Source organism: Anguilla rostrata, chromosome 18 (assembly GCF_018555375.3).
Source record: "Anguilla rostrata isolate EN2019 chromosome 18, ASM1855537v3, whole genome shotgun sequence".
Classification (NCBI taxonomy): domain Eukaryota; kingdom Metazoa; phylum Chordata; class Actinopteri; order Anguilliformes; family Anguillidae; genus Anguilla; species Anguilla rostrata.
Window position 1 is genome coordinate 21238410 of NC_057950.1, and position 24713 is coordinate 21263122.

Genomic DNA, 24713 nt, shown 5'->3' on the forward strand with positions numbered 1-24713 from the left:
TCGTATTGAAGCTTCATCTGTTTCTGGAGTAGCCTGGAACCCAATGTGTTCAGAATAATCAAAATAACCAAACCAAAATCATCCACACCAGTTTACACAGTTTTGTGGTTTTATTGTTATATTCAAGATGTAGCCATTACAATGACTGGACAGCTAGTGCATCGTTGATATCTGCTGAAGAGCATTCCCCAAGTGCTGCTGACACAAGGTCTGGTAAATCGAGCTTAAATTTCTTAATGTAACAGCTTGACGGTGATACACACGTACGCACACGGGAGTGTTTTACAGACGCGAGTCAGGAGGTTTCGGGGTGTCTAAGTGCCGTTGCGTTGGTTTTTCGGGTGCTAGTCAGACGCCCAGGAAGGAGACGGCGGTGTCCCTCTCCTCCACCAGCTCCGCGGCCGTGGCGTCCAGCTTCCCACGCGAGAAGTCGTTGATCGCCAGCCCCTCCACGATCTTCCAGGACTTATTCTGAGACGGGAAAAACGAACACCTTCAGGCCAAAGTGTACATTCCTTCTGTTTACATTTTTCCATTTGTAAAAGGCGGTTGGTTTGACTGGCAGAGAACATTTCCAAAATCATGGTCATTTGCTCCATGTCTTCATTTTTATTATTTTTATTTTTTAAAATAAGGAATTCCACCAGGAATTCAAAAATTAAGGAAAATCAAAATAAGGAAAAAACATGCGTTACATTTTAACAGCACCTTGCCAGGTACTACATACTACAAATAACATTTTGAGTGGAGTAAAATAAACCCTGGCAGAAATAAAATGCTGGAGATGGGAATGAGGCAGGTGCCTTACCTTGATTGTAACAGGAAATGAGTAGATGAGGTCATCGGGCACGCCGTAGGAGTTCCCGGAGGAATAGATCCCCATGGAGACGAACTCGCCCTGCAGGGGACAAAGGTCATTCAGTCAGAGGGCCGCGTAACGTCCGCTGTGACAGTGCATTCGGAAAGCTCTGCCCCAGCTCCGCACGACGCCATCTTCCCCACCCTAAGGAGCTCTCTGGGGGAGACCGCTAAGCGCTAACCTCGGGGGTGCCGGTCCAGATGTCCCTCATGTGGTCACAGATGGCCTTCGCTGCCGACATGGCGCTGGACAGCTTCCTGGCCTTGATGACGGCAGCCCCGCGCTGCTGCACGGTCTGCGGGGTGGGGGGGAATCACAGCTCTGAACACTGCCGCTGGTCACAGCATCTCATCTCATGGACATGTACAGCATGATGGGAAGGCGATAACACAAAGTGTATCCCCAAATCCATACCATTGTCTTGTATTAACTAAAAATGGTACATCACCTTGCCAAAGTAATAGTCATTGCAACTGAACCACTGGCACTCATGGTCCAAGTAGTCACGTTATCTTTTTGTTTGCCACAAGGCCATCAGCTGCTCTACTCACAGATATGAAATCCCCCTTGATCCAGCTGTCATCTTTCACAGCATCAAAGGCAGCCATCTCTTTGCCCTGGAAGTTGACCTTGGCGTGGTGGACATCAGGGTACTGGGTGGAGGAGTGGTTCCCCCAGATGATGATGTTCTTCACATTGTTGGCAGACACGCCAACATGCATGGCCACCTGGATCCAAGAGCGAACACGTTAAAACATCTCAAAACACCCTCTCTGAATACAATACAGAGAAGACTGCACATATGGTGGTTGGTTTCCAGAAGCGTGAAGGAATGAGCCAGTTTTCAACAAATCTTTACAATTTGTTGATTCACAAACCGAGAGACGGAGGGCAACTCACTCAACTGTACAAAGTCATTCATACAATATTTGCCCTCAGATGAGTTGATTCATTTAACCCCTTCTGTATTGCATGAGAATCATGGTTCAATTAAAGTGTCCTTTATACTGAACGACCCATATTCCCCACTGTACAGAATTTCCACAGCTACCCTACCCTCCAAGGATTGGCACGGATTACCCAGGCTAAAGACTGCTAGGGTGCAAGGCTCATTTATCCCAAAGGGTACAAGCATAAGTGAACTGTAGAAAGGCCTAACTTCGTCAGATAACTGCGAAGTATAGCTTCATCCAATGGCACTACTCTTTATCAGTTTATTATTGGTATACAGTTATTGCTATTTATTCTTCCCTTGTTCTTTTAAATATTTCAATTTTGAAATGTTCTCCAAAGACAAATGACGACATCCATGCATTCAGGCACGCAGAGAGAGTCCCACCTGTGAGCGGGCCCTGTTGTGGTCCAAGCGGGTCAGGCAGGAGAAGTTCTCCTTGGGGATGGATGGGGCAGACTTGGCCGCAATCAAGCAGTTGGTGTTTGCTGGATTTCCAACGACCAGGACCTAAGACAGAGTAGAGGGACAAATGTGGGAAACTGCCCAGTTCCATTCCACATTCTAGAATGTAGTGTAGTGTAATGTAGAATGCAGCAAAAGATCTAAGCCAATGCCGAAAGACTAAGGCTTTTTTGGAGGGGGGCAAAGCTAAAATTGATAGCTTTCACCTCTTTAATGATCAGAGCCAATCACTCTGTTCTGCTGTGGGCAACCATTTTATTGGTTCAAAACAAGTCACTGACTGGCATGGGGTTCATGCAGCCTCAACACCACTACTCTAAGCATTCTCTGGAGGGCAACTGAAAGCACTATAAAATGTCGATATAAAACTAGCACATATTAAAATATTAACACAATTCCTTAAAGTTTCAGTTCAAACAATAAAACCACTGTCAATTTGCCCCTTATAGGGATGGAAAAAACTCAAAAAATCCCTTAATGGTTACACGGTGCTAAAAAAAGAAAGCATTTACTTCTTTATATGATACGTATAGGAGGGGACATTCTTCTAAATGAGCAACATTTCAATGTAAACCGATGTGCTACCCAAACTATAATGCCTGTTATCACTTGAGAGTTGGACCAAGGTACATATTTCCCATGTTCATATCACAACCTCACTCGACTGTCAAAACCAACACCATATCAGCACCAATACTCACTAAACACGGTGACAATCGCAGTGAGAACAAACCGTGTAAAAGGAAATGGCCATCGCCAAAATGATTTTACTTCTAAATGCACGTGTACGCACCAAACGTACGCGGTGCCATAAGAGGAATGGGTACAAATTCCCTACGAGCCCCACAGTGACAGCTGATATGAGCAATTCAACACCGCATTCATGCGAAGACTGTCAAAGCCCGGCATTACACAGGGCTTCAGAGCACAGCAGATGGTGACCTTGAGGGAGTCAGACGAGCTCAGACATGAAAGACCGTGGGCTGTTTGCCAGGTTCACAAATACAACACTGTAACCCCGATACAATGTGCATTTCATACGCAAGATAGCTCACTGCAGCAGCTCCGAAACAGCACTAAATATAATGCCCAGGTAGGTGGCAAATGCATGTCTGCAGTGTGCAGAGCCAGTTGATTACCCCCCTCCAAATATATGCATGTATGCGAGCGAGCAACTGAAAGAACTGCCCAGTTAGCAAAAGGCTAGCACACAGCCACACAGCAGTGGCCACGGAATGCACCGCAATGCGAATTCCAGGCCCCGCCTCTTTTGTGTCAGTCACCTTGACGGTCTTCTTGGCGTACTTGTCCAGGGCAGCCCCCTGGGACTTGAAGATGGCCACGTTGGCCCTCAGCAGGTCCTTCCTCTCCATGCCCTCCTTCCTGGGCATGGAGCCCACCAGAATGGCAGCATCCAGGTCCTTAAATGCCACCTCCTCTTTGTCTGTTGCGATCACCTCTGCAGGAGCACCAGAGATTAGATCAACAGTAGAACATCAGACCACCGTGAAAATGGCGATTTGTTTTGTGTGTATAATGTCCTGTCTTCCTCCACTTTTCCATTTTTACTCCTTATTGCACCAAATACTTTAATTTTCTCCTGTGGATGGCACATACCTGACAGAAGAATACTTGCTACAGTAGGTGATGCATGCCTCACAAGTATAAGCATGAATCACACACCAGCAACAACTTGAAGTGCAGTTTTCATCACACCGTGCTGTACAAATTGGAGCCAAAGATGCCAAAGCCAAAAGGGGGACCCTTATATGGTCATTAAGTCCGAGTCCCTTGTCATCCACCGAGCGTGTGACAATAATTTTTTATCGGCACATGGGGAGACATTAGAGGAAGAAAAAACTCCCATTATGTTGTATTTTGACTGTATTGGTACCACTGACTTGCACTGAAACTGGTGCTAGAGAGAGCACAGTCTCTCAACAAGACCAGGAAGCTAGCTTCAAATAAAGTCAATTTTGGCCGCTTGGTCCAGACAGGCCTACCTCTCAGAAGTGGGAGGGCACAGTCCTGAAGCTCCATGACCACTCCATCAAGGACTGGCATCATGGGCGTGATGTCCAGCAGGACAAGGATGATTGGCTAGCCAGGACAGAGAAGCGAGAGGAGAAATTAAGACATCTACCAAGGCTATCTAGACACATCACAGCCATACATGAAGTGATTAGAAAAGAAAATACAATTTGCTTCTTTTTAAATCATAATCCAAAAGAAATGCTCTGCACACAACAAGATTAAAAATGTCACTTTCAACATATTTATCCTCTTATGCAGAAGGGGAACAAGATACAAATATTTTGGCAGAACTACCCTCTTCAGTGTGTAAAGAAAACATAGGTTCGGCTGGCTATAAAAGGGACACAAGTCATCATCATTAACAAAGTTATAATTACATGAATGTCTTCAAGTTTGCTATACAGGTACAACAGGTTCTGTAGTTCATTTACATAAATGAAAATGGAGCACAAACCAGGCATTGCAGTTTTCAAAAAGAACACCACTATGGTAGATATGCAGAATACCAGCCAATGCTACAGATGTATTTTTATATTGGACTCTCAGCAATGAGGTCTCCCAAACCCTTCCCTGATTTGGTGCCCATTTATCAATCGAGGCTGGAGATTAATTTTCAGTAGTGTACAACATGGAATTATCTGACGTCGACAATAATCTGGACATTTGAAAAGCCTTCAAAACTTCACTGATATTTGATTAATCTGTAAATCTCTACTACTGTATGAGATTACGTAAACGAGAAGCAATTCTTACCTGATCCTTGCCGAATACGTCACCCTTCGCGATGCCATAAAGAAGGGAATAGGCAATCTGACCAGCAGCACCCGTCACCAAAACTCTAATGGGGTCAGTCTGCAAAAAGATGAGGCACGCACACTAAAAACGCCATTACTGCACGCGGCAGTTAAAAGGGGAAATAATAATACTGAACAGGAGTTCTGTAGATGCACTGATTGCGACCGAAATAACGTCAGATTTATAAACTGACGCTGTTGGTCCCTGTGTAATTATTTAAAAATAGAGCTCACTTTTCTATCGTTTGGACAGTGACATCCGAGTGGCCTAGCAGACCAAGATATTTATAAACTGGCAAACAAATCCGTCGCTTTTAAATCCTATTAGCCAGCCAACAAGTAGAAGAATGATTCCGGCGTTGGTCAGCTAACGTTAGCTAAATGCAAATACATGCATTAACTATCTAGGCATCTGTGTACCAATCTGCAGTTATATTATCTGTAGCCATGTAACCACACTACGAATAGGGTGGTAACTACATCCTGTACATTTCTTGTACTTGCGGTAAGCTACGTATGTAGCCAGCCAACTGTGTCTAAATGCATGAATGAATGAAGGAGATTACTTGTTGAAACAAATATCTACGATAAGCTTTGAATAGCCAAAACAGAGTTAGTCAAGGAGTTAATCAACTGCAAAAAACAATGGGCAGCTTCCCACGACCACATGAATAAATTAGCTAGTTACCTAGCAGTTTAAATTGACGTTTGTATGGATTACGTTCGTCGTCAATCGATCTCAAGATAAAACCACGCATGTGTCAGTTTGGCTGCAGCTCTAAAGTTCTTAATTCTGTGCATAATCTGATTTACAGCTGTGAATTACCATATTTGGCAATAAAAAACTACACGAATGTTAAAAACCAAACAAACTAGACATCATAAGGCAATAAGAAATTAAAACTACATTCCTAACACGAGTTAACGAACGACATTTGCTGTCTAAAAATGTTGATGCTGCGGCTGAAAAGCTAATTAGGCAACTAACACTGAAAATAAAATATCTATGCAGCCGTCTGTTTTTTTACACTCTATAGACACGCAATCAAGTTCTCCCGCTAGTTTACAAGCTCCGACACTGCACAGCAGTATAACACTTTTCAGAAAACGCATTCACCATTTTTGCAGCCACAAATCTTCAGCAGCTATTCACTCCCACTTCTCATTGAAACAGGGGGGTCACCTCTACTTCTACAACGTTGGTCAGGACTGCGCATATGCTAGATTTTAGTTGCATGCTGGGACTTATTGTTTAGTTTCTTCTTCCTTCCCATTCTAACCACAGGTACCACAGCTACGAAAGCAAATACATTACCCAGACGACCCGGACCCTCACCAGTTCACGTGTCCTAGTGACTCAATTGAAACACTTCTTAACGAGCGACTCAATATTTTGACGAAAATTAAATTTAATACAATGGTTAGTTCTAACTATAAAAATGAATGAGGACTAATGTTAAATAGCCAAACGAACCAGCTACTAAACTTGCAAATGGCTATGATAATTATAAACCGGATTGCTGAAAACATATTTTCTGACAATGATAGTTTATGTAATATAAAAAGGAAACCACTGATTCAGTTACCTTTCTTTGGATGTGAAAACTAACATGTTTAATGTACACTAGTATAGCCTAAAGTCGGCTAACATTATCGTTAGCTTGATGTAAGGAGTTGTGCTTCACTGGTTGCCTAGACACGGGGCACTCCAATCTTAATCCCGGGTAGCTGTCTGAAGTCAGTCGCAAACGTTAAATGCTCCAGGGTGATGCTTTCATTTACTTTGCACGTTAATTTATTAGCTTTATGATAATTACCACAGCAATTCAAATGCAACTTTCATTTAAAGGTGGACCCAGGGTGGACCTGAAGCGGTAAAACAGTGCCGGAACTTTCATAGATCATTATTCACAACCCAAAAATCTGTGGCCAGATAAATTAGCTCGTTCATTAGCGCGTTAAAAGTACGCCGATTTCTCGGAGAAAAGAACGCCTAGCTAACTAGCAAACGGTAAGTTTGAAGCTATGGTTGTATTTTAAGAAAGTAATCAGCGTTGCACTGTAACTGGCCATCCACGTACTACTACCCAGCTGATGTCATGGCAAATAGATATCCATAATTTCACGCGTGTAAACATTTGGCGTGGCTAGCAAGCTAGCCCTCTGCCCCAAGGCAGCATTTTCGTCTTGATTAGTTTCTCTACTTGAGCCACCGAACAATGAGTCGTTGTTTGGAGCTATACCAGGCTGTAATTCGGTCACTGAAGTAAAGGCATGTTTGACAGATGCCCCTGATTTATGACAGTTTATGGGTGCTAACTGGCAAGCTCACTAGGTACACGTATAACGTTAGTTAAGCGTGTAAACATTTGCTTTTCTGTCCTTTTGTAACGTTAACTTAACAAATGTATTAGATCCAAAATTGTTGTGAAGTTAGCTAACTAGGACAATAATATTATGCTGTGCAGGCGTTTGTCAAATCGACCGCCCGTGCTGTGAAACGTATTGCTAGATTAGACAATAACATAATATTGTACATGGTTAGCTAAGTCATAGAGTTGGTAATGCTAATAAAATTATCTTAAATCGGTATTCTAAAACTTGTAATAACGTTACACATGTAGTCCCCAAACACAATAACCAAGAAAGCTGAAGTTACATTCTGAGTTATTTTAACACCGTCTCCTCTTTTCGAAATGCGAATGGTTCTAGCTGGTTTAAGTATCCCAAAGTCAGATTAAGTACACCGTTCTACTTTTATAGTATTAGCTACAGGCTGATTATGTAAACACATTGTTTAATTTTAGATGCGTCTACATACATCCCTCAACTTGTACCCTTTTATACCCAGTCAATAGTTTATTTATTATATAAATATATTTAGTATAATTATTTATTAGAGTTTTTTCTCAAGATAGAAGTTAGGTTTGCATATCTCATGTAGGTTGCACAGCAGAACTGTCTGAATGAAACGCTTGCAATGTAGGCCTATTCAATATACAGTAATTTAGTTGGTCTACTGCAGGTATGGGGTAAAGTCTGGTGGAAGAATAGATGCACTTGGTCATGCTGTAAGATATTGACAGGGGTGTATTGCCCCTCGATTATATAACATTAAACTTTTGTCATTAAGTTTAGTATTTTTGTTTAACCCGTTTGACTGCAAAATTATATTTTAGAGAACATTCTTATAATTTATAATCGATTTTAAGAAAAATGTCAAGCCATACAGAAGCCTTAAATTGTAAGCTGTTGATTTTGGACAGTTGGATAACACCCCCCGGTTTGTGCCTTGTGTCAGTTGATTCCACTTCTGAATATTGCATAGACTCATTACAGGGTCATTACAGCACTCAAACAAAAGAACCATAGCTTATGTTACAACTCTCTAACCTGGTAGTGTCTCTGTCAGGTGCTGTTTGGGTAACTACAACTTCAAAATGGTCTTCAAGGGATTTGTTTTTCTATATTTGTAGTACTAGTTAGAATACTAGTTGCATCACACATTAAATGGATACAATGTGAACTGGAAAAAAGAACATCTAGAGAGCTTTTTGGTCGTCTTTATTTTTCTAAGACCTGTGGAGTGGAAGGCGTCCTTTCTATCTCGCTGCCTGTAATGAGGATTTCTGCTCAATTTGTGTTGCCTTGCTATGTGTGCAGTTGTGTGATGTTGTGTCATAATTCTTACTTGAGACAAGGGCTCCACGAGACCCCTGGCTGGGTAACAATACAGGGCTGTGCCAGAATGATCACTGCATTTCAATATATGAGTTTAGAATTCCACCTTTCCTCATGTCACGTGGCCTGTTTCTCATACTATACATTTTCTGCATTATACCTGACTGTTATGAGATATAAAATTAAATGAGTTTTTTTTTTTTTTTAAAGCTTGTAGGCCTGCCTTAAAATAAATGTGTATATGATTGTAACTTGTGCAACTTGAAAAATTTCATACCCAGTAACATTTTTCGAGGTCAGGTGTCAGCCATCTACAGTAGAACATATTGTGCTGGACAGAACATGTTTAGACGGGGAGCCTCATCTCTCTTAAATGAAAGCAGTAGTGCTGGAAATGCAAGCCATATTTCCGTATTTTAAAATCTGTCAGCTGATCAAATGTTTGGGTTTTAAATTAAAAGCCTTATGTTTTAGTGGATGAAAACTGATTGAGGGAGAAAGTAAAGTAGCAAAATGAATTACAACGATCAGTTTGTATTGCTTTTTAAGCAACTACATGTCTGCTGTGTACAGTCTGATTGCAACTGCAAAATATTTACAGCACTTTGGCCTGTGCATGAAAACAATTACCACAGTTTTGTAAATTAAATGAAACAAATACAAACTTTTGGGGCATTGAACTACCCTGCTGTTTTCCCCCCATGTTCTGTCGGCTTGTGTCACATGACCCGAGTAATTATCCAAGTTATGGCGGGAAAGATAAGCATGTTGCCATGACAGCCGAGCGACGAACCGCCACGTTTTGCGGGCCAGCGCACTTGCGCGGTTTTAAAGGATTGATGTGGTGAGCGGTAGGATTTGGAGCCGGACACCGTGCGCAGTCAGAGAGGACGGTCTGAAGCGGTTGCTCTGCGGAACAGGCCGGCTTAAAGGAGAGCTCCGGGTGCTTCCGTGTGCCTGAGTGCCCCCTTTGTGTGGAGGGTAACAGGTGGCTGCAGCTGTGTTTGGGACGTCTGTACTCCCTGTACCGCGCCTCTGGAGCCCCTTATTTGATTTCAGGTCTTGGCAACGGGGGTATGTTTTTGAAAATGTGTGTGCATTTCTGCACAGCTGTTAGAAAAAGACCCATTGGGAATCATTGTCCAGTTTGAGATGAGTACCTTTCAATGTTCCTACAGTTTCTAAATGATGAATTTCTATTGCTGGCATTCAAAAATGTCAAAGGCAATGAATGCAATGGTATGTTTGATTTGGTGTTTTATTTTTTATTCATGAACTCATATGTTACCCTGGCGATAGGGACTGACTGTTGTCTCCTGTTTTGTGTACAAGGGGTTGGGCAAACAAATTATGAATATAACATCAGGCTCATTTTACTGTTGAAACTGTACTCCAATATACAGTAGGCTATGAGGCTTACTGAGTACCACAGCAAACAGCTGCATGCTTGCTGCACGCCCCTCACAGCAAGCGTCAGTAGTGATTTACGCACTCTTGTGCTCAGGGTAGCGCAACTGCGGGGCGAATCAGCCTTTGGTTTGCGCTGGTTTAACTGGGAGAAAGGGTGGCTGTGGAATGTACAGCTGGAAAAGTAGCTGCCAGATGGCTGCTACTAGCCTGTTCTGTTTTTCTTTTCTGGGAAAAAGAGTTGTTAATTTCTTTCTGGCAGTCGGAGGGTTGCCGGTTCAAACCCCGCCCTGGGCATGTCGAAGTGTCCTTGAGCAAGACACCTAACCCCTAACCCCTAACCCCTAACTGCTCTGGCGAATGAGAGGCATCAATTGTAAAGCGCTTTGGATAAAAGCGCTATATAAATGCAGTCCATTTACCATTACCATCCATAGCAGGTGGAGGCCCCACAGTGGAGCCTAGTGCCTTCCAGTCAGCGAAATTATCATTTGCCATGAATGTGATTAACATGCTTAATTAAAGCACAGAAGACCAAAGAGTGCTCCCAAAAATGTAAAAGCCAACTGTATACAGTCAGGCTTCTAGTCACCCATCTTCCCTTGGGTGACTAGAAGGGTGTAATGGCAACAGCTGTATGTGAGCACTAGAGGGCAGTGTAGTGCTATAAATGTGATTGTTCTTGTCGTGTGAATACTTTTCAAACTTTACTTGAACCCTTTGTAAATGTTAGACTTTCGTGACCTTACCGGGACCTGCACACGATGCAGGAAGTCCTTAATAAGCATTTCCCCTTAATATTCATTCAGTTTAGCCTGCATTGAACGCGGCATTTGACTGCAGATGTCTTTTGTGTATTTTGTTGACACAAATGGCATTCCTGTTTAATCCCAGAAAATGCTTCTGTAACTGTCACAAAATGTAATTTGTTCTGATTGGCGTAGAGGATGCCTTCATAAATGATTATGCGCTGTGAAATGTGGAAACCATGGTGAATCACGGGAGGCCAGTGGGTCTAAATTGTTTTGATGCTTTGAACTTGCGGAGACTGCCCCAGGGGACCAGTTGGCAGCACAGGTAAATAGCGACTGTAAACAGGTCTGTAATTACAGCGCTCTCTCTGGGCAGAAACACACCCTCTCAGCACATCAGAGCTTGGCACAGGCATACAGGTGGCTTCGTAAGGTCATGCCTTTACTCCGCGTGACGCCTGCACCTTCTAACTGGCCCAACTACCCTGTCAATCACGCTCTTAGTGTTTCCTTAATGAAATGAAAGTTTTGTAGTGACATCATGAAGCACGCTCTCCAATGTCTTTCAGTTACTTTCAAGTTTCTAATGAACACTGTTACCATTCTCATGAATATAACAATATGAATGGTGAATAGAAAAGTTATGCTTTTTTTTAACATTCTTGATTAAAGTTTTTCAGAGCCTCCTTGTAATGTAGATTTCCCTTTGAGCAGCAGAGGGTGCTGGCGAGTCACACGTCGATTACCTGCTTTGATTTTCCGACTAAGCTTGTTTTCAGTTTAATTATTTTTATTTTCCCCCTCCCCTATTACCACAAGCTTATGTGAGACAAGAGCAACAAAAATCATGTCGCCAAGTGATCCGGAACAACACCTGGACGGGGGCCGAGTCACACCTCGTACCCGGGCGAGGGTGTCCGTGGGCCCCGCCGTGTGGCCCTCCAGGCCCTCCGCCGCGTCTCATTTATTCAAATCCCTCCAACCGAACGCCCGTACAGGCCCTGGCGTCCACGGCCGCTGCCCGGCGACAAAGGGAGCGGCGGCCGGCCTGGTTCTGCTGTTTGCTAGCGCGCGGAGGAGCGCGCTCTCGGTCATACGCGGAGCGGATTAGGGCCCTGTCTCCAGCTCCCGTCTCGCCGCGCAGATGTTGCGGGCGATAGCGTCGCCCCGCCGGCTGCACTGGGTCCGGCCCGACGGCGGGGACGCGGGGACTCGGATTTGAAGTCACGCGCGTGGGCGCGAGGAGGCCGTTCGGCAGCCACGCGGCACGTCTGAAAGGGCCGTCGAGCTCGCCCGGCCGCACGCAAGCACGAACGCGCTCCGCAGAAGAGACCGCTCGTGAGCGCGGGGACGCGGAACGTTCCGGCTCCCTCGCGCCACACGGGAAGCCCATTCGGGGTGAGCCGTGGGAGAGACGGGGCTGGTTAGGGAAGATTGAGTGGCTGCCGCAGCCAGGATGGTGACAACTCCAGGCTTTCTGGTACGATTTTCTTCCGCAGGAAATGGTCATCGGTGTGCAAAGCTTATAAGTGAATGTCTGTGGAAGGGGCTCGGCACACCTTCATCTCGCAACCTACCTCACCCGCTCTCCAGCAACCTACCTCACCCGCTCTCCCGCAACCTACCTCACCCGCTCTCCCGCAACCTACCTCGCCCGCTCTCATGTCCACCAGATGTTTCCCGCCCACATTTTCCAAACGAGTACTTCAGGGTATGACTACAACCTCCCGACACCAAGCTGAAAAAAAAGCTATTTAGTATTACATATTTTTTGACGTAACACAAGTGTCGTTGAAAAACAACGACACTTGCGCAGAGAAAATACATTCTACACTTTAAAAAAAAAAAAGTAATTTCCCATGCTGTATAGGTTTTAGCATTTTAGCATAGTGGAATATATGGTTCTTGAGAATAAGACCAGATACTCATGTCACCTACCAGGGTCAAAAGCGAATGGCCAGGTCTTGGCAGATTCACCTGTTCACAGGCCTTAGTGAACTAATGTTGTTTGAATTCCTTTGCATGCACAGCGTGGGACATTCAAGCCCCTTTCCAAATTAGCGGCCTAATTTGTTGAGTCACTGCCGTTCATTGTGGCTGCAAAACGGTGGGAAAATTGGTCTAATTTAGCTGCACGGCGCTAGTGTTTGCTTCCTGTGCTATGGCAACAACAGGCCCTGTTCCCGGGCCAGAGCCGGTACCTGAGCCCAGGCTTCCTCACTGTAACACTTTTGTTCCCTTTCTGAAAAATGCCCGAGGATTTGAACAATTATATGTAAGTCTATATCTTTGAGTCTGTGCGCGGCTACTGGCAGGAGTCAGAGGTAAAGGGTGCAGCTCAAGATGGCTCCCGGTTCTCTGCAGGAGTCCTTCAGTAATAAGGTCTGTGTGTGTTTGTAATGCTGCTGGAGGTTTTCAGGGAGCCCGGGTAATGCGTGCTCGAGTGGGAGCGGTGCGTGTAATGGAGGCAGCTCCACGGACGCCACGCGGCCGCAGAGAAACGGCGGGAAACCGGCAGCCGCCGTGGAAACCGCCGGCAAACGGACGGCTCGGTGGCGGGGGGGTTAGGGGGTCTGGAAGCGACGCTCCGACCTGTTACCGGCACACACGCGGGTTTGGGGTGGGGGGGGAGGAAGAGAGAAGTTGCGTTTGCTTGCAGGAAAAGCCACCGCTAAGGTAAAGGAGTGGAGGAATGAAGGAAGCAGTGCTGCTCCTCTCAGCTGGATTGGTCTTGCCCTGAATTCCTGGGCCTGACAGGCAGCGATTTTTGAAATTTGAAACTTTACCCTTTTGAGTCACTCCAGTGCTTTAACCGCCAGTGAATATTCAACACGGGCCTCCCCCCTGCAGGCAGAACCCGGGGAAAGAGGAGACGGGTTCTAACACGACAGGGCTCGAAGCGGTAAGGCACTTCTCCACCATTATCCCGGCTGACCTTTTGGAAATAAACTTGCATTTGAAGTTCCTCCTCTTCTCAAAAGATTGAAGCCCGTGCGCATTGTGTAAGCGCTTTTGTTGGGGGAAGGACGCGAGCGCACCGATGTGGAATAAAGCACCACCTCGCGAAAACGCCCCGCCCGTTCTGGAGCGGCTCCTTCAGCTCACCTGCTCGGTTTGGCATGGAGGCGGAGTCCTGGTGTGTAAGGGCGCAGGCTACTGACACGGACCCCCACACGCACTCCAGACCAGACGGCCTCTCTTAACCGAGTCATACATCAAAGCAGGGGGGTCTCGTTTTGGGGGGGGGGGGGGGGCATCAGTCAGATGAGACTGAAGAACAACTTGGCGAATGACTAATTATTGTGTTACCTTACCTGGCAAACTAAGAGCGAATGGAATTAAAGCCAATCTTTAGCCACCATTAGCTGCCTTACCATGGATCTGTCCAGTAGCAAGCCAGCTAGTTAAAAATGCCAATGGAAAACCCTCAACAGTCCTGCTCTGTCCTTTGCAGTTCAAAGGTGTCTTCACTTTTATTTTTAGACAGAGTGGCAGTCCCTCGGCTGTGGTCAATCCCTTGGCTGAATTTGGTTGTTTGGCAAAGAGGAGAATGTCTGTGGCTCAACAGACAGTCCTGCGCCTCCATCCCCCGATTGGCTGGCGTATTTTTTTTTTTTAAGTACACAGTGTGAGGGCACTGTGGTCATTCCAGAGCGGCCAGAAACAAGGACAGGCCCACCTTCAAACAGGCAGGCCTCTGGAGTGATGCCAGCTCTTAAAATGACCATGATGCGCCATTACCCTGAGTGCAGATCCACAGCCCGACCCTTTATAACAAAGCCAAAACAGCCAGAGCGATGGAGATCACAGCCCCTCCGTATTCACACAGCCTGAAGCGGTCCCAGCCTGAAGAAAATCAAACTGCCATTTTGATAGATTTTGTGTATGCTGGTAGGGCTTTGGGTTGGATTGTTCATGACCCTAATGATTAGCTCGAGTGTACTTTTCCCTCTGGTAGTGTTGCTTCATTAAAATGACACCTTCCTTGAAGGGTATCAAGTCCCCTTCCTTCAGGCCTGGGAAGTTACACTGGGTCACAGAGTGCGTTTACGAGCACAGGGGTGTCGTTTTCGTCCATTACACTGTGGATTGGATAGGCGGCGTGGTGCCGTGAAGCCCGGAACATTCTGCCGACCTTTCAGAGATTCTCTGAGTCTCTGAGTCTCTGAAATGTGTGTGGTTGGAATAGCGTTGATGTTACGGAGAATACATCCTAGCATATTCATGACATGCTGACCGTGAAAGAGGGGGAACAGGTTGACAGAAGTCGAATGTGAACGGTTACATTTGGAGCCTCTGGTCCTTCGGAATAGTTTGTGGCTGGCTCGTTGTGAGAGGTCACTTTGAAAATGGAGAAGGGCGGCTAGGTTCCACCATCATGGGGAGCTTCTCCGTTAGGGGGTATTGGCGTGTTATTTGGGGAACAGAGGGTTTGGGTGCCCGTGCCTGGGTGGGGCATGTTGATTGGCACTGATGGGGTGGGGGGGGGGGGGGGGGGGGGGGCTTGACTACCCAGCAAAGCCAGAATTGAAAGCTGCTGTTTTCGGAACCAGTTTTTGTATTTTTTTTGTTTTGTCCAGATCAGAGTATTGAATGATATACATATGCCTGCGTCGTCTCCAGATCCTGCTGCTTATCATCTGCAGCCCGTCAGGTGAGCCACGCAGGCATACGATTGGGACAGGACGCCCTGTACACAGCTGGCACCGGCAGTCTGCCGTATCCCATCGACCGGGGCGAGTCGCCGAACCCGCCATCCGGGAGCCTCCCTCCTTGGGCGCCGCCACCCCGCAGCGCATCAGGCAGCGGCGCGGTCTGGTTTCGCTACGAAACCGCTGGGCGTGTCCCGCGCCCGCGTGACGCCTCGTCCTCCGGCAGGGCGAGCCGCCCGGCGGCCTCTGGAAGCTCGCTCGGCCTGCTGCGTCAGGGCGGGAGGAATGCCGCTCCTTCCTGCTTTGACCGGTTGTTTGTCCCCCGTCTGTTTGCCGAACTGCTCCGCGTCCCGCGGTAAATGCTTCCTTAAATAGCGCTCCATTGTGCGCTGCTCCCTCCAGTGCCCTAATGACGTTTGCTGATGTTCTTAGAGGTCCCCAGCCCCCCTCCTTCAGTGCCTGCTGCTCACAGCCTGTGTTTGTCCTCCTGTTAACGGCGGCCATATTACTTTCCCATGCGCCCAGCCGCCCTGGCCTGCTGACCAATAAGGACGCATCAACCAACACAACCCCGCCGAGACACGTTTAGCGGAAAGAAAGGACAAAGAGAGCAATACTAAAAGCGACGTTTCTTCGCTCAAAACCGCTCCTTTTTTTTGTACGTTTTGACTGAGCGAAGTTGAGATGTTACAGCCGAAGCGGTTATGGAGGAACCGAAAGTAAATCTGCATGCTGCGATGCGTTCAGTCTTGCTTTTGTATTTTCCTGCAAGGCATGGTGGGTGGATTGGGCTGAGTTGGAGGAACGGGGTGGGTTGGGGGACCGTGAAGAGACCGCATCACGGAGCAGATAAGATGGCTCTCTTCGATGGCAGTGCAGTGCGTCAGGCCTGGGAGAACATGGCAGCTTGTCAAAGAGGGCTAATCCGACCTGGCCCCCCATGTGTACGCCACTGTCACCCCCCTCCCACTCCCACCCCCACCTTCCGGCGTAGACACTCTTACCAAGTGGGTCTGTAGCCAAACGTAGTCTCGCTGCTCCACACACCTCCTGCTCAAACTATGGTTCACATGGACAACCTCTGTTGACATCTGGCAGTTTGTTCTCACGTAGGCTTGTTTCCATTATGTTCATGAGTAAAGACTTGTTGCAATATCTGAGCTTTGCTCTCAATGTAAATTATTTTTATGGCCATTTGAATTTGATATCCATTTAATAATGGACTTTTCAAGTCCATTATTAAATCCGTCTTTGTATCTGAGAAGCTACCGGAAGGCCAAAATGGCTTGAATTGCACATTGTGTTGCAAGTAAACTGATTTTGTCCTTCCATAACAGGTTTTATGGTTTTATGGCATAACATGGTTATGGTCTAGGTAGTGCAGAACCCTTTAGTATACGTGAAACCAGTAGCATGACCAAAGATTGGTTATGGTATTTGTTTTGCACCAATCATTGGTTGTGTTATTAGTTTGCTAAAAGGTTTTGCTCATGCTAAGGGTCTTAGTAAATCAGATCCTTGGATGGGAAATTTCCTGGGTTTCTGCTAGTTTTTAAGTCGAGTTGCCATGCCGGTACAGTGCAGGCTGCTTTTTGCATCACATATAAAATCAATGCCCAGGTGCAGTGATGGGCCAACTGCTGAGTCACTGACACATCATCCTTTGAATTAGAGGACAGATGAACTTATTTGTTTCTGAAGCACATATTGGAGAAAAGTTTCATGGAAAAAATGCTCAGCCTGGCCCTCTGTTTTAACGGCTGAAGGAAATTCATAATTTCTCCGTTACTCAGTTTATGTGTAATGACCCCTCTACCAGACAGACGCTGCTCCTAGGTGGTGGGTGAGCTAGTCACTGTACTAGTCTCTGCACTCTTCTTTTTGGGCTGCTTTATAGCACTAAGGAGATGGTTCACCTGGGAGATTATATAATAATAATAATAATAATAATAATTGCTGTTATTATTATTATTATTATTATTATTATTATTATAGAATGTATGTATATATATATCCCTGTGCATGCCAGTGTCCCACAGTGCGGCTCCAGGTTTGAAGTCCTCTGCTTCTTACAGGTAGCATTCTTGCTGCTATAGGCCTCTGATTCTCTACTTACGTCGTCCTCTGTGTGTCTGGAGGGCAAGTCCTTCACGTTATTCATTTCCTCCTGATGAACTTTTCAACTCTCCGCGGCATTCCTCTTCTTTCCAGGCGCAGGATGACAGTCGCAGGAGGCTTTTCTTCTTCTTCACTCCGTCTCTCATTGTGCTCCCCTCAAAGAGCCAGACTGACCCCGCGGTGACATCCTCACAGCTCACAGACAGCTTGACTGACAACCCCATGTACACACATACACACATATACACACACATACACGCAATGCCACAGACACACGCGCATACACATACACAGGCACACACATATACACGCAATGACACAGACACACACACACATGCACATACACATACACACATAAACACGAAATGGCACATACACATACACGCACATATACTTGCAATGACACTCAGACGGACAAACAGGCGCATGCACATACATGCAGAGACACAAGCGCATACACACACACACGCACATAAATGCAGAGATACACACACACACACACACACACACATGCACATACATACAGAGACACACCCACACGCACACACATCGAGACACACACACACACACACACGCAGAGACACACAGACGCGCACACTCTACCCGTCTCCCTGGTTAAACAGTATTACCTTTAGCTCATTCTGTTCCAGTTGTCAGTCAGCCCATTCTGTGCCTGCCCGAGCTGAATGGTGCTCCTCTCACGGGACGTCCCGCTCCAGGCCATGCTGATTGTGTGGGCGCGGGATCCTGGCCCGGGAACGCGGCGTTTCGGAGCTGCGCCTGGCGCCACTCTGTCCTCCCCTCCCTTTTGAGCGGGAGCTCTGCGCTGCGGAGCGCGTCTCCTCTGAAGTGCGCCCCATTGTGTCTCCTCCGCTCCTCGTTTGACTCCGTCAACCCCACCCCCCCCAATCCCCCCAAAGGGGGAGTCCTGTTCTGCTGCAGGACCTCACCAACTGTCAGCTGAATCTGAGAGAAAGAGAGAGAGAGAGAGAGAGAGGCAAAGAGACAGAGAGAGAGAGGCAAAGAGGGAGAGGGAGAGACTGAGAGAAAGAGGGAGATAGAACGAAAGACAAACAGATAGAGAGAGGGAAAGAGATGGGGGTCTAATGTAAAAATAGAAATGGAATTAGCCTGATGCAAATTGGGGTGTTAGGTCTACAGCCGGCAAATAAGATGAAGTAGCTGCGAAATCGGACTGTTTACTGTATCCAACGTTATATACGTCTTTAGTTTTTCTTTTTTGCTGGGGTTCATTTTAAAAAGGTAGTCTTGTCATTATGCACAATACTAGCTCTTTTACTATTTGTAATATTGCATTCCCATTTTAAAACCTTTCTTGCTGGTGTGCACTCATTAAGCTGGCAAGCTTCTGGTAAGATCCAGAATGCCTACAATTAGTATGTGCGGTGGTTCTGTATCTGTCTGCGTTTTAATGTACAGAAATAACAATCCTAAAAACCTGTTATTTATTTTTAACCTGTTTTATCCCTCAACTTGAATGTGGAATATGCGTGTGCTTTGTATGCGGTTGGTGTGGGCAGGAACCCAGTCAGGCATAGCAGCCGCCTGTAATCATTTTATGTGTAATGCATTGTAATCACTGGATGATGCTACACCCAACTGTGCGCCTGATTTACTGAGGCCTTTAGAATATGCAAAAACCTTTTATCGCACACAAAACCAATGACACGGCCAATGATTGGCCGTGGTGTTTGTTCTGCACCAATCATTGGTCATGTTATTAGGTTTGCATGCGCTGAAATGTTTTCTTAGTGAACCAACAGTCAGCTCTGGCACAGTTAAAGTTCCGTTTAAGAAAGGACCGCGACATATGCAGCTAGTGCTTTAACTGGATCTATCGCCTGTGGGTTCCTTTGCTGCCCTGTTATATTAAATGGCCCGGTGTAAAAATACACTGTAGTTTGCACTTCTGGCTGGGAGACCTCTTTTAAGGACTCATACCAGGACTCTGTTGACTGATCCCCCAGTTGCTGGGTTTATAATCAGAGTGGCAGCAGGTGGTTTGCAGCTCTGCTTTAGTCCGGACTCTGCGGCGAGTGTGTAACGTTAGGCACGTGTGATCTGAAGATGGCGGCTCCTTCCACCCAAGTGGTGATGGGAATCTTCCACTTCACAGTAGCACTCGCCCCCCTCCCCTCCCTCAATGGTATATTTCCCTTTGCTGTTATGTCCACAGATTCCCCACCCCCCCCCCTACAACCACACACACAACTTCAGCAGCTCTTTGCACTCCGTTCCTTCCTCTCCGATAACCTTACACGTCGGGAAGAACACCCCCCCCCCCGGGCCCCGCCCTCCGCGGAATCGGGGGTTATCAATCCGCCGAGCCGAGCGGAGCGCTCCTCCGCCTGACCTTCACCACATGATCTCGTTTCAATTCGGACTTATCAAGCCCCGCGCGCCGCCCCCCGGGCAGCCTCCGCCGTCCCATGATGCTCTGCTCTGATCCCGACGCTGTTCGCGCACGTGTTTCGTACCCTTCCCCTTTCTCCGCTCTCCCCGAAGCATTTCTTTTGTTTGCCACCCCCCCCCCCCCCAAACCCAATCTGTCGCTGACATTGTCCCCCACAGGCCACTGATAAGACCTGCCTCTGCATCGCAGTCTGCTGCTCCGTGTGTAGCGCTCACAGGTTGAGCTGCGTCACCTGGCTCCGCCTCTCCTGGTTAACCAGGCCTGGCTCCGCCTCTCCTGGTTAACCAGGCCTGGCTCCGCCTCTCCTGGTTAACCAGGCCTGGCTCCGCCTCTCCGGGTTAACCAGGCCTGGCTCCGCCTCTCCGGGTTAACCAGGCCTGGCTCCGCCTCTCCTGGTTAACCAGGCCTGGCTCCGCCTCTCCGGGTTAACCAGGCCTGGCTCCACCTCTCTGGGTTAACCAGGCCATGGCTCCGCCTCTCCGGGTTAACCAGGCCTGGCTCCGCCTCTCCGGGTTAACCAGGCCATGGCTCCGCCTCTCCGGGTTAACCAGGCCTGGCTCCGCCTCTTTCTGGAAACGTCTTCCTTTGCAGTGCCGGAAACCTGTTTCCTACCATCGCCTCACGCGTTTGTTTTGTTTCTTATTTTCCTTTTTTTTTTGGAGTCCGCCAGACCTTTTTTTCAGACAGTGACGGGGTAATTGAAATGATTGTGTGATGAGGGCCTGACGGTGCAGTCAGTCAGTGTGGCAGGTCTTTAGCCCTGTAATTTCACACATGTCTCTCCAGGGGACGTGACAGATCTCTTCCCCCCCACCCAAACACACAAACACACTCTTTGAGCTGTGATGTCTGATGGAGTGGTCCCGCGCAGAATGAGGGCCCAGGGCGAGGGAGTCGGTTTGGGGGTCAGTGAGGGCGGGGCGGGGACTGCGGCTGTAGGGCGGCGGTTGTAGTTCGGTTGTCAAGAGCTGGCACGCTGGCCTTTTCACCCCCGGATCTCCTGCAGGGGCGGGGAGACCGGCGGGGGTGGGGGGGGGCAGCTCCGCTCCCTGTGATTGGGGTCAGGCTGCAGCCCTCGTCCCTATCGCCCATTTGCACATGCCTGCAAAAAAAAAGAAAAGAAACCCATCGGTGTTACGAGGTCTGTCGAGGCAAGCGGCAGCCTGAGCGTTTCATTTCAGCCACATTTGTAAAGTTGGCAGTTTGGCGACTTTTCCTTTTTTTTCGTTTTCGTGAGAACAACAGACGCTGACGAGACTTTTGCACTGAAACGCTGAAGGGGGCAGGGGGCGGGGGGGGGCGGGGGGGGGGGGGGGGACCGGCCGTGCGGAGAATAATTACCAGTGAAGGACAGCTGGAAGTGGGGAAAATTAAAATGAGAGTCCAATAAATGAGAAACGATTCATTTTTATCTGCGGTGATTAAATAAGAGGACTTGGACTTTATTCGGCGTGATGGAGTGACAGTCTTCCCTTTCTGCTGCCGCAATATTAATGTGTGTTTATAGCCTGCCCGGCCTCACCCCCGTACGGCAAATGAGAGAGGAGCGGAGGAACAGATAAGATTGTGATAAGTGCAACCAGAGGATTTCGCCCTGACCTTAATTATGCTGGTTTTGAGTGGAGGACCTTAAGGCACGCTGTGGCTTGCCCTTTTATAAATGGGCTCATTCTTAGAGCGGAGTGTTTTATTCTCTGCCATTCTCCCGTCTGGCTTATAGCGCTCGTTTAGCATTAGCCTGCTCGAGCAGGGGGGAAGAAAATGAACTTGTTTAAGATTGATGGTTCTGTGCATTTTTTAAAAAAAAGCTGTCTACGTGATTGACTGCCCCTTCAGAGAACAGGCCTTGTTTTTTTAAACTGGGTTTAAATAATATATTATTCTCACGTAATATGTGCATGTTGTTTGTGTTTTTTCGTGGTTGTTAATCAAGCCGGTTAAGGAAAGCTTCAGTGTCTAATCGAGTGTCGGCATGGGTTTCTCAGCAGCAGCCTGTGCGAAGCTCGAGCCCAGTCCTCTCTGAAGCCCAGAGACTGTGTTAGAGCTCCTGGGCCTGTGCTGAAGCCCAGAGACTGTGTTAGAGCTCCAGGGCCTGTGCTGAAGCCCAGGGACTGTGTGAGAGCCCAGGGCCTGTGCTGAAGCCCAGAGACTGTGTTAGAGCTCCTGGGCCTGTGCTGAAGCCCAGAGACTGTGTTAGAGCTCCAGGGCCTGTGCTGAAGCCCAGAGACTGTGTTAGAGCTCCAGGGCCTGTGCTGAAGCCCAGGGACTGTGTGAGAGCTCCAGGCCCTGTGCTGAAGCCCAGAGACTGTGTGAGAGCTCCAGGGCCTGTGCTGAAGCCCAGGGACTGTGTGAGAGCTCCAGGCCCTGTGCTGAAGCCCAGAGACTGTGTTAGAGCTCCAGGGCCTGTGCTGAAGCCCAGGGACTGTGTGAGAGCTCCAGGGCCTGTGCTGATGGCCTCCTGTGCCACACAGACACGACAGGAGCGAAAGGTGAAGACCAGAACAACGGGGTCCCGGGTCCCTCCAGCCCGACTTGAAAGAGAAGTAATCTGTTTTTCTTTCTTTCTTTGAAGATAAAGCAGCCTCTTCACTTTTGAAGGGGAGGAGAGACGGTGCAGGAAAGGTACACCCCCCCCGAGCCACCCCCCCGTCCCCGCACCATGTGTTTGGACAGGTAGACAGAAACACTCACCTGTGGGGGTCAGCCACATCCCCAGCAGGGACAAAGGGGCGGGGTGACCCCGGGACAGGGATTAGAATTTGTCTGACAGCTGTTCAGGACCACCAAATCCCTGTGATGTGTGTGAGCTCCACGGTCATAGCCCATAGCAAAACTCTGCGTGTGTGCGTGTGTGTGCGTGTGTCTGTCTGTGTGTGTGGAGGGGGGGCGTATTTAAGGTGGCTGTTTGACGTTTTGAGCATATGAAGTTGCTAAGTAAACAGACAGGCTCAGAATGTGTCAGTTCAGACAGACTTATTCTCAGTGAGCTGCTCTCCGGTTTCCTCTTCTGAGGGATGATGAAAGGACCCCCCCTCCTTCCCTGTCCTGGATGAAACTGATAATCTTATGGCTTAAAAAAAACCCCCAAAACAACAAAAAAACAAATGGGGTAAAACAATTCCGCTTAAATGGGGCATCATGTTCAAAGTCATTCTGAGTCATTGTTGGGACCAATAAGGCAATGACCAACCCAGTACTGCAGGGGTCATCAGCCCAGGTCCCGGACAGCCCCAGGGCCTGCTGGGATTTGTTGTCACTCAGCACTTAATTGACCAATTAAAGCAGTTTATTGGGTCTCCGCTAACTGCTAAAACCAGGAGGCCCTGCAGCTCCCCAGGCCCAGGGCTGCGGACGCCTGTGATAACGTATTACAACAGACGTTTTAGGCTTTCAGGGGTATTTGACACATCCAGCCCGGCAATTTACCTGATTCAGAAAGCGATTATGTTACGACTTCTTTGGTTATATAATTTATTTGTACAACTGAGAAAAGTGCATAATGTATTTGTAGGGCAGCTACAGGTAGTTATTGTGTTGTACAGGTAGTTATTGTGTTGTTTTAGGTAGTTATTGTGTTGTTTTAGGTAGTTATTGTGTTGTTTGGGTAGTTATTGTGTTGTTTGAGTAGTTATTGTGTTTTAGGTAGTTATTGTGTTGTTTTTAGTAGTTATTGTGTTGTTTTGGGTCGTTATTATGTTGTTTTGGGTAGTCATTGTGTTGTTTTGGGTAGTTATTGTGTTGTTTTGGGTGGTCATTGTGTTGCTTTGGGTCGTTATTATGTTGTTTGGGTAGTTATTGTGTTGTTTTAGGTAGTTATTGTGTTGTTTGGGTAGTTATTGTGTTTTAGGTAGTTATTGTGTTGTCGGTTGCTACAGTGACCCTAATTCTCCTTCAGCAGGCAGTTTGTGTGGACCTGTGACTCAGCTGCTCCTGAGAGTCTAGAGCTCAGCTGAACAGGCTGACCCCATGTTGGCAAATACAAGTTTGTTCTTGGTATCCTTGGTGCAGGGCTCTGTGCCCCTAACCTTACTTTACAACCTTGCCTTTGCTCCTGTGCACCCCATATGTGACCTTCAATTCTCCACACACAGACACACACACACACACACACACACACACACACACACACACACACACACACACAGACACACACCTGGTGCTGACACACACACTCACCCCAGTTCCAGTACTGACACACGCACTCACACCCCAGAACTGACACACTCGTCCCCCACGCCCTTACCCCAGTGTCTCTGGACCAACACTCTGCCACCCCGTCCTGTTACTGACACAGTGGGACAGTCTCTACCCCACACCCCCACCTCAGCAAATAGCACTGAATGCAAAACAGGACCATCAGGTGCAGATGACAGCTTGTCAAATATTTCAAACAAACACTTGTGTTTTTTTTTTTTTTGCTAAAAAGTAATTACACATTTGCTCTCTTGCTCTTTGAAGGACAAACTGTCACCGTGGTGATGACAGTTGCTTCAGAGAAAGGGACAGGTTGGATAGAAATGGCCACACACACTCACACACACACACACACACGCACGCACGTACAC

The 24713-nt window shown here is 47.4% G+C and overlaps 2 protein-coding genes across 3 annotated transcripts in view; one reads left to right on the forward strand and one right to left on the reverse strand.

The window, feature by feature from the left end:
- Positions 1-86: 86 nt before the first annotated feature.
- mdh1ab (malate dehydrogenase 1Ab, NAD (soluble)) lies at positions 87-6373 on the reverse strand. The gene is made up of 9 exons (XM_064318229.1): positions 6222-6373; positions 5064-5162; positions 4280-4376; positions 3560-3735; positions 2199-2321; positions 1411-1587; positions 1041-1154; positions 809-898; positions 87-471 (listed from the first exon to the last, which is right to left on the reverse strand). The coding sequence occupies exons 1-9, from the start codon at positions 6222-6224 to the stop codon at positions 349-351; spliced, it is 1002 nt and encodes a 333-aa protein (XP_064174299.1). The 5' UTR covers positions 6225-6373; the 3' UTR covers positions 87-348.
- A 315-nt stretch (positions 6374-6688) lies between these two features.
- The window catches only part of wdpcp (WD repeat containing planar cell polarity effector), a 56772-nt gene continuing 38747 nt past the window's right edge, over positions 6689-24713 (forward strand). The window contains exons 1-2 of one of the 2 annotated variants that reach the window (XM_064318222.1): positions 6711-6869; positions 6954-7115. The gene's annotated coding sequence lies outside the window, so the exon portion shown is untranslated. Of the gene's footprint in view, positions 7116-24713 lie in introns of both variants that reach the window. The other variant, XM_064318223.1, reaches the window with a different exon arrangement.